Genomic DNA, 21,124 nt, shown 5'->3' on the forward strand with positions numbered 1-21,124 from the left:
AAGACAAGAACAAAGAACTGTGCTACAACTTAGTCCAGTGTCTTGCCAAATGTTTCAAACATAAACAAAGAATACTTAATTTATTCCCCAACTTTGAAGTGTTTCTGACTTTTGACATTTATCTACAATCCCTATATGCATTAAAATTGTCAATATATGAATTACTGTGTAATCTTCCAAGAAATGTACAATATTCCCTTGGTTCGCATTTTTTCCATTATTATTTATTTCTCTATTTTATTTAGTTTGCCTGTTCAATTCCTGTATCAATTGCTCTAAATTACATCTTTGCCTTTCTGGTTCTGTATTTAAAATTGCAAAATTAAAAAACTTAAATAAAATATAAATCTTTGTTTGTTTGTTTTTTACTTATAAAAGAACTCATTTCAAAATTATTATTTCTTTAGAATATTGTTTTCTATATTATTCAGCTGACTTTTGTGGGAAGGATATTTAACAGAGTAATTTTTATGCAGATGATTAAATATTGACATTACAGTCCCATTAAATCACAACTAAGAAATGCAGGCAGAAAAAGACTGAATGAGTCAGTAGTGGGGGGTTTTCTGTAAAAACAGTTCTTAATAGTTTTCCAACTTCAAACATGCCTTTTGGAGGAACAAACCATGCATGAAAATCCTGAAATTTTGCATACTGGTAAAAATAAACAAGAATAGTTTTTTTTCATAAAGATATACCTCCTAGAATCATTTTGATTATATGTATAACCATTTCAAAATGCAGAAAACAAGTTGATTTTGCTTGCTGTGACTTTTTACTGGATGCTGACACAAAACTCTTGCACAAGGTTGTATAGAAGAAGAAAGGATTATATAGCACCTTTCAAGATAAGTCATGAGGCACAATAAAATAACAATAAACATTTTTTAAATCATAAAAATGGGAGAAAAGCTGAAAAGTTAAGATAAAAAATAAGCATAATAATTTCTAAAGGTACACACAGGAACCAAAAAATAAAGAATTGGCAGAAGCAGCAGCTAGTGAGGAAGATGAAGATTTCACATTAGTCCAGCACCAAAAAATTGTGCACACACTGCATTTTATGGGCCCTGTAGAAATTTCAGTCACTCCCATCAACTGTTTTTACTGACATTTATGAAACATTTTTATACATGAATACAAAATTCTATAAGGACCCATTTCCAAAATACTGCAGGAAGCCATTATGGATTAAATGTGTCATAAGGTCCCTTGTGGCAATAGACCTGGATAAAACCCACTTAATTGATTTTTTTAAATAATAAAAACATTTATTTTGTGACAGCTGAATACACCTGAAACTGAACTACATAAACGTAAACAGGACTTTGGGGCAAGATTTCACGAGGACAAACTGACCTCCTTTGGGCCCGTACCTTACATTTATAAATGCCTTAAATTAATAACAATAGCAAGGTGTTTAAACACAAATAGAAGCCCTGGAACATCTGTGCATGATGAGTCCCCTTTAGATTATGTAGCCTTGGGGCTCTAAGGATTTAATGATTTTTTCATTAATTAAATTGCCACAAGTACCCACAGGGTCCCATGTGAGCTTGTACTCATGGGTATTCCCATGAGTTGCTTCGAAGATCCATTTTATTCATATCAGTATTATTTTTTATGTATTTTCATTAATAAATCCTATAGAATTTAATCGAAAGTATTTATGTCAATTTGATCATACTGTAAAAACCTTTCACCTGATTTTCGACTGATGAGTTGTTGAAATCAGAGGCAGAGTTGAATGTTTTGCAAATTCATTCTGTGACCAGCAGGGGGCGACATATTTCCTTGACACGACATGAGATGCGCTCGTGCAGCCTCCAGCCGCTCAGAGAGCGCCACCTCTCGTTTATTCCCATATTTCTCACATCACCGGGTCCCCTTGAACTGTCTCCTTCATCACAGTTGGTTCGCAGGCAGACACAGCGGATTTCCAACCAAGCTGGCCGGTGCTCTAACCCCACAGGAGACAACAGGGACCTTGCAATGATCTCGCTGGACTTCAATTTCAACATTTTGACAAGAGACCTGTCTCATTATTTGGAAAACCAAGTGAAAGTTGGACTATTTGGTTCGGGAGTGGGTCTGTCTCTGGTGCTGGGCTTTAGCGCAGCTTACACCTGCTACTATTTGATTTCTGTAGCCAAGGTAAGTTAAGGTGTATCGGCGGTGTTTGGATTGATTATTCGTGTGTTAATAGCTGCTGTAGAGCGGAGGGAAACGCAGCATGGTTTTGTCATCTAGGAGCATCCCGACTGTCAGCCGGTACCGGCGAGTGATGAGATGACAGGCGGCTGAAGTGAGTTTACGATTCATCACAGGGCTAAAGGACGATTCCGTGTATTTTCACCTCCATCTAGTGCCCATTTGAGCAACTGTGGTTTAAATTTAAAATTTTAGTTGACAGTTTAAACACGGAGTATAATATTAACATGCATTAAAACAGAACATTTTTGAATTTGTGAAAACTGTTAAATATATGAAAGTTCAAGATAATTCAAAGTTCAAGCACATTTTGGGGGGCTCCGTCCTGCATTACTGCAGTATGCAACTAGGCATGTCCAATGTGGAGCCCAGGGGCCACTTGTGGCCCTCGAAGCGACAGCTGTTTAAAATATTCCCTATTCAATAAATAAAAGTTAAAAAGTTGGGATCGACCCACCAATTACAAGATGTTCACCTCAGAGCCAGGAATGCTCACAAGCTTTCTCAGAAAAATACCCATAAAGTGCTACGGTGCCTAAGTCACGCCCATCTACTTCCGGATCATGGGTCTACTCCCTGCAGGTGGATATATTTTAGGTCTTGCACCAGATTAATACAAATTTTAAAATAGTTACGTTCTCACAGTAGAAAAAATGGAACCAATATCTGACAAAACTGCCTCCCTAAAAGTAAAACTGACAACAAATGACTAAGTGACCCAGTTTTATCATGCTTGGTTTAACCTAAAGTTTAGGTTAGCTAAGGGCTAGCTAGTGCTTACAATTCAGCAAGTTGATGGCTGGAGAGGACAATTTTCCCAGCATGAAATGCACGCTCTTTTCAGAATGTGTTTAAATCTTTAGTAGATTGTTATAAGCTAAAATGTTGTTTTAAACACGATTTGTCAAAATTTTGTTATTTAATTTGTACAACTTATTTAAAAGGTAATTTATTGCTTATTTTATTTTATTGCATCTGAGTCACATTTAAACCTCCTCAGTTCTGAAACTGTAGAACCTTCTTCTTCTTCTGCTTCATCTACTTCAAAATAAGATTATAATATGTGTAAACTCAGGAATCAGGAATGGACATTTCATTTATGATATTACTTATGTTTTTTGTTTTTTGTTTTTTGATGAACTACATAAATTTCACAAGTTAGCCAAACTGTTCTGGAAGAAAGTATATCTAGCCCAAGTCGGAACGTCGGAACACTCGAAGTTCCGTCATTTTAAGACAGGAAGGAAAAAAGCGGAATGCCCCTTTAGCCTGAAACCGATTCGTAAACTAACTTCAGTTCCGTCGCCAGTTCGGTTTGGTCGCCTCATCCCGGTGATGCCCGGCTGTAGCTGCAGCACATGTGCTGCCGACAGATTCTCTTTCTACACCAAACATTCGCCTGAAATGCACCAGATGACGTAATGGTGTTATGTTTTATTATCAGGTTGTGAGACCGTTAGTTTGATATGGGCTTAGGTAGGCCAGCATTTGTTAGAAAACCGGTTCGGTTCGAGGGTTTTATGTAACGCACGCTGCTGTCATTTTATATAACAACACAGAACATTTAGTCACAATTCAGTTTTATTGCAATGCACGTTTGCTGCAGATGCATTCATGAATTACACTGTCTGACTGAGTTCATAAGGGAGTTATAAATGTATGAATTATAAAAGAGTAAATCTAATTCAATCCAACTTTATTTAAAAAGCCGTATAAAACAAAGGGATGAAATGCTGTGCAGAAGTTAAAAAATGAAGCTAAAATAACCTAAAAGCATTTCAACGTCAGTGAAAAAGCTGAGTTCTGTTAGAATTAGTCTCATCATTTACAAAAATTGAAATATCCATATGAAAACATTCTTCAAGGCTTTTGCCAAATTAATTTGAGATTTTTGTCTTGGAAACTACACTTTTCATCACTTTGTATACATATGATGTGAAAAAGTTTTGTATGAATGTTTTAGAAACAAATCACTCATCAGAGTTAATAACATTATTTCTTCCAGATTCTGGTGAAACATTTGGTAGGGCACATTTTAAATGGCACATCTTATCCAGGCAACAAATAAATAAACAATGAAAAAATAAAATTTCAAAAAATAGGGACATGTTAAAAAGTACAAATTTATTACTATATAATAATGATAATAATAATAATAACAATAAAATTACATTACATCATATAGCACAAGTTAAATCAAAAATCATTACATTTTTAATGTGGATATTTAAGATTTAAATAACTTTAATAAGTTTTTCAATGAACTTTTGTTTAACTTCACTCACTTCTCTTTTCTTCCAGAAACCTCAGCTTATATCAGGAGGTAAAAAGTTCTGTCAGTTCCTTAAGGAGCAATGTCCAGTAGTGTCAGAGACCTACTACCCTACGTTTTGGTGCTGGGAGAGTCGCATCCAGACTCTGCTGAGGCCCTTTGTCACTGCCAAACCTGGAGTTGTCTATAGAAAGTGAGTCCTCACATAATTAAACCGACATCATGCAAGTTTTTTTGTTTCCAAGTGTAACGGTATGAAATGACTGTTTTCCACCAAAAGTCATTTTCCCCCTCTCCTCTGACACAGAACTAGTCTGCATGAGATATGGCCTCAAGTTCTCATGCATTTGCTTATAAACTGCTTCTTTCCAGCTCAACAGAATGAAGAATGGACTCTCTCCCAGAATCTGCCAGATCTGAATGGATCAGTAAAACAATGTGTCATATTTTTTAACGCTACGTGAGATCAGTCCTAGTGGAACATTTAAAGTCATATTACTTATTATATTCTATAGGATTATAATAAAGTAATTAATATTTTGATTTCACAGATTGGTCACATCTTATTTATTGACTAACACTTTGTTTGATTAGCTTATTAAAATAGAGTTCTTTGATTTATTAAAAGGAGAGAGTCCATTCTTCATTCTTCTCTTGAGCTGGAAAGAAGCAATTTATAACAAATGCATGCGACCTTGAGGCCATGCCTCATGCAGACTAGTTCTGTGTCAGAGGAGAGGGGGAAAATTACTTTTGGTGGAAAACAGTCATTTCATACCGTTACACAAGTGGATCGTTTACTTCTCATTTCCATACATATATCAGACATAAAGTGTCAATCAAAAGTTTAAGGCCATGTGAAAAATGGCTGAAACGATTTTGCATGGTTGGATTTTAACAAGGTAACAAGTAAAGCTTCAATATGCAAGAAGAAATGGGAGGGAGATGAAACATTTTCTGAGCAGCTATTTGTTGAAAACATACTGAAACAGGCAGCTGATAAAACATTTAAGAACACGTGTCTTTAACAGGCCAAATCTGTGCTAAAGTGTGGATTCATGACATGTTGACGGAAAAGACAAAAACAGAACTTTGCCATTTTGAGTGTGGTCAGGTTGTTGAACTACACCAGCATTGTCTGTTGTACTGCACCATCACTGTTGGGGTGGGATGCAGTAAGAAAGTCCTTTGGATTTGTTCAAATGATTCTGAGGGTTATAGAACAAGAAAGTCATGTAGAAGACCCCAAAAGATTTCACCAAGTCTGAGGAACCATTTAGCCGTCTGCCAAGACACTGCAAGGCGATCCTTGACCCAGCTTAAGGCTCTTACTGGTGCTGATTGCAGCCCCCAAACTATTAGATGGCATCTGAGACTGAAGGATTTCAAAAACAAAAAGATGTCTTCGTAAGCCTCGTCTCCTTGGACGCCACTGAACTGACTGTTTGAACTTTGCAAGAGAGCACCAAACGGTGAAAGGTGGAAGAAAGTTTTATCCTGTGATTAGAAATTTTACCTTGATGGTTTCCAGCCTTACTGGGATGAGATCCCATCTGAGATGTTTTCTACGTACTACAGTGGAGGAGGCACCATAATGGTCTGGGGTGCTTTTTCCTTCATACAATGGAGCTTCAGGAGTTGCGGGGGCATCAAATAGCTGCTGGCTATGTCCAGATGTTGCAGAGAGCATCCCTCAGACTGAAAGTCCTCAGTCTGCGTGGCAACGACTGGGTGTTTCAGCAGGACAACGCTGTACTCAATGCCTGCAGGGCAAGGGACTACTTCCTGGAGAATAAAATCACTTTTTTGGACCATCCTACGTATTCCCTTGATCTAAATCCAGTTGAAAACCTTAAAGGATGGATGGCAAGGGAAGTTTACAAAAATGGACAACTGTTCCAGACAGTAGATGCCCTCCGTGTGGCCATCATCACCACTTGGAGAAATGTTCTCACTCACCTCCCGGAAACACTTGCATCAAGCATGTCCAGGGGTGGACTGGCCTTTCTGGCATTCTGGCAATGTCCCGGTGGGTCGCTTAGTCAAGTGGGCAGCTTGCCCAGCTTGGGCCGACACGAATCGCCACCCATCTCCCCCTTGCTCTCACACTGGTCTGGTCATTTTTCAAGTGGTGTAAAACTTGCTTGGGACTATATATTGTAATCTTTACAGATGCCTCAACATTCACCAATGAGCCAAATACACATATCATACATATCTTACATGTGTGTATCATAAACTGAAGTGTGTATGCATTGTTGGGTATCTGCCATGCGCAAGGGATTAGACAATAAAGCCCAAAACAAAACCGCGTTTGAAGAACTTTGAAAAAGTGGACGCAATGAAACAATTCTAGAATATAAAACCTGGATTATAACCAAATTATTCTATTTTTAATCTCTGTTGGATTTTATGTTAGTTTTTTTTTTGTTACCCTGCAAAAAGTCACTTGTGTGGTTGTAGTAAACAGTACTATATATTTTACTGTTGATGTGCCTTTCTTTACTCGTTATTTAAAATATTGGTCCCAGGTGTCCATCTCAAGGATGTCCTTACCCCCTTTTGGCTTTTTAATGTCTTCTTTGTCAAGGAGATTGTTATTCACACCATGCACACAGGCGTGGACCCATTCTTGGTGCAGATCTCTGGTATGAAACCTGTGAAGACCGATGGTCACAACCGCTGTAATAATGAAATGTCCCTTGGGGGAAATTGGAGCACTCCCTCCCCCTCCAGTAATGAAACCATCCAAGGTTCACCCAAAGACTGACCAGGTGTAAGCTGTCCCATTTGTTTCAGGTGAAATTCCTCTCACCTTGCTGTCTGATGGGTAGGATTATAGCACCCCCCACATTGTGTGCTCGTTGCTCCGCATCAGCCCTCCTCGGCTCTAAATCAGTAACCTCAGGTGTATATTTCATGGCGGCTCTGTAATTTCACGCTGATGTCTGTACCACAGGCTCACCAGCAGCTCTGTGTGCACGTTTTAAAGGTGCTAGGACTGAACAACCTCATCTACTACGCTACGCTTGTATAGCACAGAAATTGATTGACCATAAGAACCCAGTGGTGCAGTGCCCGCCTCAGTATCTTATCAGACTGCGTGTTGCAAAGTCCAGAAAAAAGGTGATCAGCAGGCAAATGAGGTAGCTGCCAGTGAGCCGGGGCGCACATATCCAGTTCCCCTCGGGCTGTCTGGGATGGATACGACCAAGTCATCTCTTTACCTGGAACTCAGCTGGTAACCTAAACTGTGCAGAGTGGAATCACAGTTATTGAACACTTTCCAGTTAACTTAAATGACACATATATAAGATGAATTTACTATTAATTGTCATCATCATGGAGATAATTTGTGCATGTGAGTGGAGTAGATGCGAGATCAGTTTCCAAAAGACCCACGCTGCTGAGCTGCATGTCCCCTCCTTATCTCTGCAGTGAGCTTCTTAAGGCAGCAGATGGAGGACAGATATCTGTGGACTGGTTTGACAACGATGACAGCCACTCTTACCCCGACCCCACCACCAGACCCACGGTCCTCCTCCTCCCTGGTCTGACCGGCACCAGCCGAGAGTCCTACATCCTGCACATGGTCCAGCAGAGCCGAGATCTGGGCTATAGGTGGGTGGTCTTGTACAGAGACCGCTGGCTGTGGTCCAGCACTGAGCAGACATTCAAGGCACTAAATAACAGACTAGGATTGAGATTTTGTGTCCAAATAAATCTTATTGAAAACTAAAATAGAAGAACGTAACCTGTCTTTTTATGTCATTTTCCTCAGAAACAGAGCCTGGGGTTATTTTAGGTGAAGTGTTCCAACAAAGGGAGCAGCTCAGCAGCTTTTGTAAATAACCCAATCTGGCAAAAGCTACAAGAGTTGCAAAGAGGTGCAGTTTTCCTCCTGGTTCCCTTCATCTCCAAGGGTCTCTTTTTCTTTTATTTTTTTATACTTTCTGCACTCATTCTTTCACCCGGAATGACTGGGAGGAGAGCCAGCACACTCAGCATCGTCCACCTCTCACGCTTGTCTGTGTGGCTTAATTAATTACAGCTTATCCCCGTACAAGCTTTGCAGCTTAGCTCCGACCAGCTTCCGTGTTCCTGCTGCAGAGCACCCCGCCTCCTGCTGCTCAGCGCCCCGCGTAGCCGCACAACGCTGCTGACTTTCACTGCTAGAAACTGCAGCTCTGACTCCGCCACATAATAGATGACCGGGGAGACGTGACAGAGGAGAGATGCTGATATCTTTGCTTTGCGGAACGTGCCAAGCGCTCTTTTTGCATCAGCTCGTTTCTGAGGAAATATTTGGATAAGAAACTTTTTTTTTTCTGAGAATACCTGAGCATAATTTTAATCTGTCCTAATGTTTGAGCCAAAAGAGAATTACTTGTGAACTTTTGGGTCAAAAAGAAAGCTTCAGAAAAATTAAAATTCATTATTTAATTCAATTTAATAAACACTTTCATCATAGGGATCTGTGCTCTTTCAGGGATGTTTTAGTTTTGTTTACACATAAACTGTTCTATAAGTCTTGTGTTCAAAGTTAAACTATATATAATCCATATTTTTAAATGATTTCTTGAAAAAAAACTCAATCTTTTTTGACATGAGTAGATAAAGTAATAAAGTAAAACAATACTTTTTTATCTATTGCAGGTGTGTGGTTTTCAACAACAGAGGGGTTTCTGGGGAAACGTTACTGGTAAGAGTGCACTGGTAGGGAGCTTAAAAATGTTTTAGAGTGCCGTTCTTCCTTATTTGTCCTGGAGTCTCCTGTGCACATGCAGCAAAGCCTGCAGGAAGTGGACGGAGAACACACCTTTTTGTTGTTACACTGCTGGGATTAAGTTGCAGGCATACCTTATTTTTCATGCAGATGCACAGAAATCTGACCTCATCAAAACACACACCTGGTTTATCTGCCCTTTGACCAACAACCCCCAGTTCCACTCAGGCTGGTGTGGTTTTACCAGTAGTGAGGATAGTCTACAATCAATTTAATGTTCCTTAAAACAGGGGTATTTAATTCCAGGCCTGGAGGGCCGGTATCCAGCATGTTTTAGTTTTAACTCTGTTCCAACACATCTGATTTCAATCAGCAGGTAATTAGCAGGCTTCTGCGGAGCCTGATGAGCTGCTGCACAGGTGATTCAACCACTGTGTTGGAGCAGAGAAACCATTAAAACGTGCTGGGTACAGGCCCTCCAGGCCTGGAATTAATTACCCCTGCTTTAAAGGAATACAGGCAGTTTTGCTTGCTTTTAGCATCCCCTAGTGTCCGTTATTACTTAAATGTGGTTAAACTGAAAACGAAACTCATCTCCTCGCTGTGCGTTTGTCTTTTTAACAAAGTGCTGGTAGCAGACTGCTGCGCCAGGCACCTCAGCTCAATTATTCAACACACCTGACCGGCACTCTGAATTTGCAAGTGTGATATTTTGGCCACAGGGGGCGTTGGTTTTTTTTAGTGACATTTCATTAACTCTGTAAAGTGTCATTTTAGCACATACTGAAAAGGATTTAAAAATATGAAAAAGTAGCATAGTGTCCCTTTAACTCAATTTTAACATCCCTTCTTGCCTTCAAGCTGTAGGAACACTAAAGAAACGGGTTTTTCAGGATGACGTAAGCCCCAGTTGGGAGACATGTAGAGTTTTGTTGACTCAGCTGCATGTAAGTTAAAATGACCTTGGGACTGGATCAAGTGGTGGTAAGGAATGTGTTTCTCCCTCGTTTCAGTGGGGATTTGTTTCCACGTTTCTGCAAGTGATCGAGTCATTGTTCACTTGTGAACTGCTCTCTCTGTGTCCAGTTACAGCATGAGTTACAGTGAATATCCGCCATTGTTTGCTGTGACCAGTGTGTTCCAAATGACCCACTGTGCCCAAGATTTTCCTGCAACCAACTAAATCCCACAAGCTTAGATTCTGTTTTTAGCCTGATTATTTCACATCACATGAGGCAGTACCCAAACGTCTCCTATTACCTTTATTATTTGAACAGTTTTTTTGTTCTTAAACAATCGGGTACCACTTTACAGGGCTTCCCTTGTAGTTGATATGTTATTATTAATTCATCTGTAAGAGACAAAACTTTCCAATTCCTTGACAAATAGTGAGACCAATTATAGCTCCTCTTTCATTAAATATTTAGATGGAGTTAGCTTTAGCATTATTAAGCTTATAATACCTCATTATCATTGCCTTATAAATAACAAAACATGACACTATTCATTACTGATCAATAAACATTTATAACAGTAGGACAGAGCTTTACAATAAACACAGAGTGGCACAAATTGTGATCTAGCATATCTCAATTTAAACAAGTCTTGTAACTTTAATTAAAACTATATGCTACCCTTTCACAATAAAGTTCCCTTTACTAATCGTGGATATTTTTCATGCACCTAAAATACAATATTACTAGCTGAAAATGCTGAAAAGTAGTAACTCGGTCTGAAATGTTTAGTATAGCAACTATAGATGAAATATGTGGGTGAACAGATTTGGCTCACTATTTGTCAATGAACAGGTTAATTTTTTTCCTCTTTCTTGCCCTTAATTAATGCATTGTAAACATTTTAAAAACTGTTACAGATTAATTAATAACACATCTATAAACTTTTTAGTAGCCATTTACAAGGGAAGCCCTAAAGTGGTGCAAAATCCATTTTGACATCCAAATGGGAAGTCATTTGCAGGCCCAGTTGTGAAGCAGGCTGAGTTTCTTCTTGAATCCTTATTTCAAGGCTTTTAAAAAGTTCTACTCCGTCCTGAGAAAGTGTCTGCTAAACAGGCTCTGTCAAGCTGTGGTGGCTTGTTCTAAATATCAAGTAAGCTGTTTGTGTTCAGAGCTATAATTAGGGAACTGAAGATTTCACCACAAAATCATAAACATAATTTGTCAAATAAAGGAATATTCCACCCCGTTTAGTGTTTTGCACTTACCAATGATTATTTCTGATTGTAATAAGTCACAGAGTTTTTCATGCTCATTGAACGTGAATATAGTCTCCTGCATTAGCTTCCGATAGAAAACAGACAGTGAAACTCTAGGATTTGAAAAGCCTGACAGATCTACGTCACACTGTCACTTAACATTCATTGACTCACCCATCTTGTCTCACAACAGGGAAGGCTGTTGTTGTTTAGTGTCCAGGAAACAGCAGAGAACGTCTCGGCTAGTAGAAACTAACTGTTATCATTAGCAACTCCACCACACAGCAGAACTCCTCCAGGCTTGTGTTGTTTGTGGAGATGAAACATCATTGTTGCAAATCAGTGGTAGATTCACGTTGCTGTTATCCAATCAGAGGTGAGATGTCCAGATGTGGGGAAACAAGATTCCAAATTCTGCCCTCCTGTGCCACTCTCTGCTGCAGCAGACTTGTCTGTGCAACACATTCTCACACCCAAAGCATCAATATATGACGCGTGTGACCAAGCGTCAATATATGATGATTCGGGATGCCCCAGCGCGTCAGGAGACGACAATCAGGGACACACTGATGACGCAACGTCCCAGAGCGTCGGTTTCCGACGCTGGTGGTGAGATGGACATTAGAACAACTTGTGAACTACTTAACCTTCCCCTCACCCCAATCCTAACCTTAAGGTCACAGTTACTGACCTTAAGGTTAGGATTGGGGTGAGGGGAAGGTTAAATAGTCGAATAATGTCCGTGTGACCGCGGGTGTCAAACACTGACGCCAGCGGAGCCACGTGTCCCTGCGTGTCGCTGATTGTCGTCTCCTGATGCGCTGGGGCATCCCGAATCATCATATATTGACGCTTGGTCACACGCGTCATATTTTGACACTTTGGGTGTGAGAATGTGTTGGATCTGTGCTAATCAACGTGAGTCTGGGCTTCTTTTTTTTTTGGACCTGAGTGCTGCTTGCAAGGCATTCATTCCTACCAGAGACCACTGCAAATGTATTGATTAAAAAAGTTACCCACACCTATAAGTAATTTTCATGACTTACACGATATAGCTGTTATTATTCACATAGTTTATGCTACGCTAAAGCTAACAGAATACTGCCAGATTAGGAGAATGACTGGACTGGTTACAACATGCTTTTCCCCTCTTATCTAGCTCGTGGGAATATGGCAACAGACTACATTTCACAGAGTTGGAAAATTCCTTTAAAATATTAGATATTTTGTCAGTAAGTGTTCTTTTATTTTGAAATTGGATATTTTGTCCACATTTTCAGTGTTTGTATGTCAAAATAAATCATGCGGGCACCCATTTGCAATCCTACAATGTAGAGAAAAAAACAGACGCAATCACGACCTTCCAATCTCAGCCCCATTTTTATAACAATTCTGTCTTATCAGCAGAAAAAAAGAAACAGGCTTGGTTCCCTTTTGGTAATTCACACATGCCAGTCAGAGGCAGCTCAGCATCGTGTCAGCCTATGCTTACACACTCACACAACTCTATTTTCATACAAACTCGGAGGCGTTTGATCAACTTCCGCCCCCTCATTTCACCTCGATGATTTCATGCATGAGGCTGGTGCAGAAAAAAAGCCTTTTGGAGCAGAATTTATACTTATTTCTGTATATCTTTTGTATTTATTTGTTTAAATACAAATATCAACAATTATTGTCCTTTTCTTTCTGTCCAATAATATGCTGCTAATTAATCCTGCACAGTCAGACTAAGAAAACTCAAAAATGCATCTTATTTGTGAAATACTATAAGCCAGAAAGCCTGTGCGATGACATAAATACTGAGTGAGCTGTTCCTCTGTGCCTTAGGCTACTGCTCAACTGTAGCATGTGAAAGTCCTTGTATGTGTAACTGATGAGCTGAAAATTTTTACTGTTTTATGAGGGATGTAACTGACAAAAGGCATTCCAATCAAATGTAAACGTGGTCGACAGGAATGTTTTCATCCTTGCAGGACCCCTACTCTCCAGTTACATTATAGCAATGCCTTCCAGAAGGTGTCTTGAAGTGACAATGCACCAGCAGGAACTATGATTCGTTATTTTTTTAAAAGTAGGCTTTTTCCTACAAAAATGTAGTGTTACACAAAGTTTGTACCTCAGAGATCCCTCCTGCAGAGTTAGCAGACATTTTAATTGACATTTTGATACGTGCAAACATTTTAAATCTGCAGCACCTGACTGCAGCCACAACCAGTATAGATCCAATGCAACTTTTCTTTTCTGCCTGACAATAAATTAAAAATACATATAAGGGAGGAAATGATGCCAGTTTGAAGCATCACAGAGTACTGATCGTGTTGTCTTTGCAGACTCCGAGGACCTACTGTGCAGCCAACACAGAGGATCTTGAGACTGTTATTGAGCACATCCTGAAAACCCATAAATCTTCTCCAATCATGGCTGCCGGTGTGTCCATGGGAGGGTATGCACACGCTCAGTAACCGCAGACAATAATTACAATATTTCTGCAATATGCATGCAGCAAAACATGAAACAGACAAATCAGTGCTTTCATTTTGTGTCAGTGCTCCATCACTATAGGAACACTTTTTTTTCCATTGCACAACTCTAATCCCCTGAATAGAGGTTGGTCTGAAATAAAATCTCTATTTTTTTAAATCTCTCACTCTCTCCATATTCAGGATGATGTTAGCCAACTACTTGGGGCGTAAGGGCCAGGAAACCTGTCTGAAAGGGGTCATAGTCTTCTCAGCAGGCTGGGATGTATTCGAGTGCTCTGCTTCACTAGAAAAACCCCTGGACCGTTTCCTCTTCAACTCCTACCTCACCAGCTGCCTCCAAGCCTCCGTGCACAGGTCAGCCAGGGTCAGAGTGGGATTAGCACAGCCCTCGACGCGTCGCCTGAACAGAACACTGCTTTTCCATACGAATAGCTTTACCCCACACAACAATTCAGTAACAGTATCACTGGTATTCTGTCCTGCAGACACAGGCCGGTGCTCGAAAAGTGTTACGACATTGACCATGTCATGAAGGTAGGACGTATCTTCTTTTTTCTTTAATTGCTTTTTTTAGAATAATTGAATGATATTGTTCTATTGGGTCTCCACAGGCGAAGACCATCAGAGAGTTTGATGAGAGATTCACCTCCATAATGTTTGGTTATCCCACTAATGACGACTACTACCGAGATGCCAGTCCTGTCCACAAGCTGAAATCTGTACAGGTGCCAATGCTGTGTCTGAACGCTGCTGATGACGTATTCTCTCCGTCTCATGGTGAGTTGTCTCAGATAAAGCACAATTCCATTTCATCACGAGCAATTATTATTACATAAGTGATAATTATGATGGATTTTCTCTGGGTGAGGAAAGGATTTGGCTATGTTTGACATGAAAAACAAGACTACGAGCAAAGTTGCCTAATCTCATCAAATGCGAATAAGAGCTTGTTTTACTGTAAAGTCACAAGAGTTTGTATTTGTATGGTGTGGTATATTTAGGGCTTGTTTTCACCATGCAGCAGCACTATGGCTGTGTCTAATGGCAATATACCTCTCTCCTCATGACCCTCAGAACTTCCTGCAGGCCTGGGGGAAAATTCTGAGACACTGCAACTGGCTACAAGCAGTTTACTGTATGTTGTTTCAAATGGGGGATGGCTTGCTAAACATAAATAATCACGGTATATCAGAACTAATAACATTATGCAGTGATCTTCTCCTTAATGAGGCAAAAGCCAATGAAACACTTGCCCAGGAACCTAGACAAACCATAGCAGTTGCAAGATTTTGTTCGGCAGTTCGGTTCAGCCATGCTCCATTGTAGCCTCAGCAGGTCTACCACTGAACTGAACAGTTTTAGGTTGTTGCAATCACGGCGCTATGTGTTTGTAGAGACACATTGAGCCAGCTTAGCACCAGAGCTGCAATGGAGAAAAACTACAAAGATGGTGCAAATATGGGCTTTTCTTTGAGACATGAGGAGGATGTCTTCTTTTACTGCTTCTTTGATGGTGTATGTTCCGTCGCAATGAATATGTCACATTGTTTTTTGCTCGTGCAGAAACTATTTGGAAGACAATCGTAGATTCCAATCCAAAACTGTCACAAGGTGGTTTGGAGGAGTAGGACCCAATATGCAGACACCCAGAACGACATGAGGCAGGAGCGGATGTGAAAGAAAACATTCCTTTATTAGGATGACAAAAAGTAAATAAAATCCAAGCAGGAGCGAAAGCCAAAAAAATCCTAGAACCTGGAGACCTGGAAAAAACACGAAGGAGGGGGACAAAACAACGCTGACATGAACAATGGACCAACACAACATAGAGACGCAGACAGGGTTATATACAAAGAGGGGAGCAATCAGGGAAACAGGCAGCAGGTGCGTGGGGAGTGAGAGCTGAAGGGATCGGGAGAGACTAATTAACCAAATGGGAAAAGAACACATTGTTAAAGGAAAACGACTGGATAAGATAACTGTACAGAGAAACTAAAGATAAGAGAATTAATAAATCTGGAACTATAAAAACACTATAACCTCTGCTTGGGGAACTAAAGAGACAGGGACCAAAGAGAGGAGATTCTATGGGGAGACTAAACTAACTTGGGTGGGACAACTACGTATAAAGTGAGCAGGGAGAAACATAGGGAAAACCTGGAAGGGGCTGGGGGCCAAAAGGAGCACAGGACCTGGGGGGATACCTGGAGGGAGAACATGGAGGGGGCTGCAGACAAGGAGACACACGAGGAACTAGGGGTTGCATGACTTAATTTTTTTTAAAAGTCGACAGTCAAGTAATGAAAATCGAGTCGACTTCAACTAGTCATTGATGACATCATTCACCTGAAGTGGCGGGGGGGGGGGGGGGGGGGGGGGATGTGTCAGTAGGTTCGCTGGAGTTTTTGACAATAAAAATTGCGCCCACATTTTCTAAGTTAACACATCTCTTTAAACAACGGTACTTTCTGCATCCTACTTCAGCCATCTCCCCCCTCCCCCTGCGCAGCAGCCGCAAACTCACTGATGCGCCTGCAGCCTCTCAGAGTTCCTGCTGCTCTAAACATTAAAATAATTATTTCATTTTCTGTTCCTCACTTCTGATTACCTTCAATGGTGTTTGTTTGTTGCAACCAGCAGGTACAAAAACAAACTTGTTTTTATTTGACTATTTTTCTGTCCTGCCTGTTTATTATCTTCCTGCATCTCCTCTCAATCCTAAAGAAAAACTGCTACCTGGGTTCATTTATATTCACCTTATGAGTTACCTTTGAACTGCAGTTCTAAAAGATCTACCGACCGCAAAAACAGAGGAGTGCCGCTGCTCGCCGGCCGACTACAACGGGACCGTTTTTGCGGCGGAGTTCGTGCCGGAGCGGAGATAGTGGAATTTTGGGGGTGCGTCACCGGAGGACAAAACAGGTGATGCGCCTCGCTCCGCAGCAGTGAAACGCATCAGGCGCAAATAACAGACAGAAAACATTAAAGGAAATGAGCCGACACGAACGATCGCGTGTTAAATTTGTTTTTGAGGTGGTGACACCTGATTTGGCGGTTCTCAGGACGCAGATGTCTGGAGCGCGTCAACGATCAGATCTTTGCATGTGCAAACTGGTTAAGATTAGGATAGGGGTGAGGGGAAGGTTAAATTGCAAGAAGGAAAAGGTCACAGTTTGGTTAAATGTCCGTTTTACCGCCGGTGTCAGTACCGACGCTCTGGCACAGCGCGTCGCCTCCGCCTCCCGACGCGCAGGAGCTCATCACCTGCTGTCTTTTCCGAGGACTGCATCTTGTCAGTTATTATCACGTGACAGCGACTAGTCGATGACAGGCATAAAAAGTCACTACAGAACCGTGAAGTCGACTAGTCGACTAGTTCATACAACCCCTATGAGGAACACAAGGAGAAACGTAAGGGGATCCTAGAAGGGGGGTGGAGAACACCAGAAGACACATGAGGGAGACGCAGGACGCCGACCATGACAAAAACTGAACTATGTCTATATAGCTTGTGGCCAGGCTATATATTTTACATATGTAGGATGGCTTGACAGGCTAAAGAGGCAGTTGCAAACTTCAAATTTTCTCAAAACATTGCAAGGGTCATCACTTTCCTTATATGAGTTGCTCTTGTTTGAATAGAATTTTGAGAAAGTTCATGAGACAAATTTCCTTGCAAAATAGTCTCAAGAGTCTCCTTGTGTATCTGTAGCCCATCTGAATTTAACTACTTAAAGCTACAATAGCAAATCTACACAACAAGCTAGCTTTTAAACGCAAACACTGTGATGGAACTCTCATCCTCCCATCAGGTATCACGCCTGGGCCATGTCCATATTGCCAGAGGAAACGAGAGAGTGCTAAACACCAGTTGCTGTTGTCCATGACTTCAAAAGATTATTTTTTCTTTTGGGGACTCTGGACGCTTGTCCTAAGTTTAAAGTGGTAGCAGCCGACTGTTTCTCCTTTGATATAAATGAGCAGAGAACCTCTCACACCAGTGGTGTTCTGTTGAAGATGTGCAAGTGTGTTACGACCCATAGTTGGTTTTATTAGTGTTGTGGTAATGGGGTGAGTGTTGGCCATTGACCTGGCAGTCATTTTAGCAACACTCCGTGGTGCTTGGGGGCATGCTACAGCAGTGGGCCACCCCTCAGCTCCGCTGGTTTAGTGTTTAATTTTCCCAACCTAAAAATTCCACATGAAAACGAGGAGGTTAGTTAGATCTCCTTTAATTAGTTAGAGGGGATTCTTGTAAAATAGAAAAACTTGGAGATAAACAAAACCTGTAACAATTTCGGCAAAGACGAAGGCAGTTGGAAAGAAAAAATTGTGCGATGGGACTTGTTTTAATTTTTTCTTTCTTTTAAGGGAGGGAGCGTTACAGCAGTGCCTTTTTTGTAATGAGTTGAGGACCCAGGTAAATGCGGGATTGCAGTGGTTTGGTGTGACCTGCACCCGGATAGTCCAGTGATTGGTTTGTAGGTTCGAGCCAATTTATTGGCTGAGGATTTTAGGCAAATGCTCTTTCTTTATCTCTGCAATATATTTATAGCTATACTATGTCAGAATGTTGTTAACTCATTCACAGCCAGCTGTTTCCTGATTGGTAAAGCCCTTCGCTGCCAGCGGTTTTCACCATTTTTACTGTTTTTTTAAGACTCACAGAATGTTGCACGTTAGGATGATGTCAACGTCAAAACAACCAAAACAAAGCGGAGACTCGCCTCTTATATCAGGAAGAATCCGCACGTTTCGAGCGTTATCCGTTCTGTCAGATTCCGTTGTCGAATTGTGATCGGCAGAAGCTTTTCTGGTTCATGCCTCACTTTTTTTACAGCAGCGGCGCAAAATGATCTCCTAACACATGGATTTTCTGCTTCCTGATCACGTGACCTGTGACGTACGTGGATGAAGATCAGCTTTGGAGCTGGGACGTTTGTTCACACGATGCGGGGGCTCGTTCCGACGCCCACACAGTAAAAAAATGCAAATAACGAATTTAGTCGTCATTGGCAGTGAACGGTTGGATTTAAAATGACGACTTTTCTCGTTAATGCGTTAAGAAGTATGAAAGAAGCTACTTTAAGCTTTGCAGATTTGCTATTGTGGCTTTAAGTCAGAAGGAGTTTGAAACCAATGAGGAAGACACTTTTATTGAGTGGCATAAAAATTTGCACATTTCTGCTAGTGTTGTAATTTGTTCACAATTATGTCGTAAGCTTCAGATGACTCAGCCATGATCTGTCATAAAAACAGTAGCCATCCTGTGACCGTGTCAGTGTGCAGAAACATGGATGCAGTGTGTGAATGTTAAAATGCACCCCAGAGAAGAAAACAGGAATTCTTATTCTTATTGCAGCTATTCCAGTGGAAGCAGTGAAGCAGAATCCACACCTGGCCTTGCTTATTACCTGTCACGGTGGCCATATTGGTTTCCTGGAGGGCCTGTGGCCACGACAGAGCACTTACATGGACCGAGTCTTCAAGCAGTACGCAAAAGCAGTCATTGAACAAGGCGGTGGACTCAAAGACCTCTCTTGATGAGAGAAAATCACAAAGTGTTCCTCTGATTTCACATCCTCTTTCTGTGTCTTGCCCTTTATTCTACCATTCTTGTATTCCATCTTTCTGGGCCACATTCCGTCCACTATTTGTGTTTCCGTTCCAGTTTTTCATTCCTTCCTACTATTGTCTCATTCACTTTTCTTTGCTCAGTGCAGGTACTTTCTTTTTTTATTGCCTCTCTCACTAACATGGCTGCTCATGCCATTGCTAAATAGTTGAATGTGCACCATGTGGTTTTGTTAGCAGAAGAATTCAGCAATCTGTGCAATCATATTTTTATTCAAAAGAAGTACTGTAAATGAAGACCCAACCACTCTTTCTCCAAGTACCCTGTAGTTTTAGCACGTAACAAGTAGGATTTTAGCCCTCAGGGAGTCACTGATTATTGTTCTCTGTCCTTCCTGTTTTATCCTGATAGTTGCTCTCCTTGAGTTAGACTTTTCTGCAGTCATTTACCTGCTTATGTGTGTTTTTATTTTTGTTTTTTGTTTATAATTTAGCATGTGAATTGCACTTGTGTGCTTTCTTTCAGAGAGTTAACAGAAGTCTGTTCCTATGCACTGAGTATAAAACTTCTGGAAACAGAAGGAAGCAGGTTGTCTACCTGTGAAACTCTAAATTCAAACATGTTTTTTAAACATAAGGACTCCTCATCAGACTTACCATGGTCAGATTAGTAGCATACTTTCAGGACGCATGCAGATGACCCTGGACATTTTTCCGGTATTCATCTTTTTCATTTTCTTTTTTCTTGACTCTTTGACATCCCCTTGAATGGAGATAGTTCCCTGAATACTTTAACTGTCACTCTAGAGCAGTGGTTCCCAACATGGGGTCTGTGATCCAGTAAGGGGGGGCCCACAAGTTAGCAGGGGGTTTCCACTGTTTTATCTGTGCTGAGATTGTGAGGTTAGGTTGTATTTGTAAAAAGTACAGTTATAAAATCCTAACACACCCAATAATAATGAAAACTCTGTGAGTTATAACTCTGTATGACTGTAAAAAGTTTGTAATTAATCACTTATAATTGTGTGCATGCAGTTAAGAGTTGGCGTTGGGGGGCCCTGGCTTGTCTTAGACAGGAAAGGGGGTGCTTGTGAAAAAAGGTTGGGAACCACTGCTCTAGAGAGAGCACTAAAATAATATTGCATAAAAAGCTTAACCTTTAGATTCTCAATGGTTTTGATAGATGAACCCATGAACATTATTTATTAAGGTCCCAAAATAATCTTGTTTATTTAAATGGTGTAAGTAATAAATATTATTACATTTAAAATGATCCCTGGGTTTTTGGCTGAGGATGCATGCCTAAAAATGCAGGACAATTGGCTGTAGCTTCATATTTAAAGGTGTGGTTCACAGAAAATCTGTTGTTTAACGATTTTTCTGATTATAATCAGTAACTCTGAAATTTTAATGCAGGCTGAACATGAAAGTAGCTTTCTACACCTATCTCCTGCATTAAGTTGTGAAAGAAAATAGACGGTGAAACTCTAGGCGTAAAAAATCCTGACAGATCTACGTCATACTGTCACTTAATATTCATGGACTCAACCATCTTAACGCACAATGGGGGAAGCTGTTGTTGTTTTAACGTCCAGGAAACAGCAGAGAATTTCCAGACTAGTAAAAGCTTACCGTTAGCA

General features: G+C 40.6%; 1 protein-coding gene across 1 annotated transcript; it reads left to right on the forward strand.

The window, feature by feature from the left end:
- The first annotated feature begins 1,878 nt into the window (after positions 1-1,878).
- abhd3 (abhydrolase domain containing 3, phospholipase) lies at positions 1,879-19,660 on the forward strand. Its single transcript, XM_015956664.3, has 9 exons — positions 1,879-2,154; positions 4,513-4,676; positions 7,922-8,104; positions 9,140-9,185; positions 13,758-13,870; positions 14,091-14,264; positions 14,396-14,444; positions 14,522-14,687; positions 19,273-19,660. Exons 1-9 carry the CDS (start codon positions 1,993-1,995, stop codon positions 19,452-19,454), a joined length of 1,239 nt encoding a protein of 412 aa, XP_015812150.3. The 5' UTR covers positions 1,879-1,992; the 3' UTR covers positions 19,455-19,660.
- Positions 19,661-21,124: the final 1,464 nt, after the last annotated feature.

Source organism: Nothobranchius furzeri, chromosome 11 (assembly GCF_043380555.1).
Source record: "Nothobranchius furzeri strain GRZ-AD chromosome 11, NfurGRZ-RIMD1, whole genome shotgun sequence".
Lineage (NCBI taxonomy): Eukaryota > Metazoa > Chordata > Actinopteri > Cyprinodontiformes > Nothobranchiidae > Nothobranchius > Nothobranchius furzeri.

Excerpts from the sequence above, each read along its gene's own strand:
- abhd3 (XM_015956664.3), top strand. The coding sequence starts at position 1,993 with ATGATCTCGCTGGACTTCAATTTCAACATTTTGACAAGAGACCTGTCT. Across the intron at positions 4,677-7,921 it reads CCTGGAGTTGTCTATAGAAA|TGAGCTTCTTAAGGCAGCAG; the intron begins GTGAGTCCTCAC and ends TTATCTCTGCAG. Across the intron at positions 14,445-14,521 it reads ACATTGACCATGTCATGAAG|GCGAAGACCATCAGAGAGTT; the intron begins GTAGGACGTATC and ends GGGTCTCCACAG.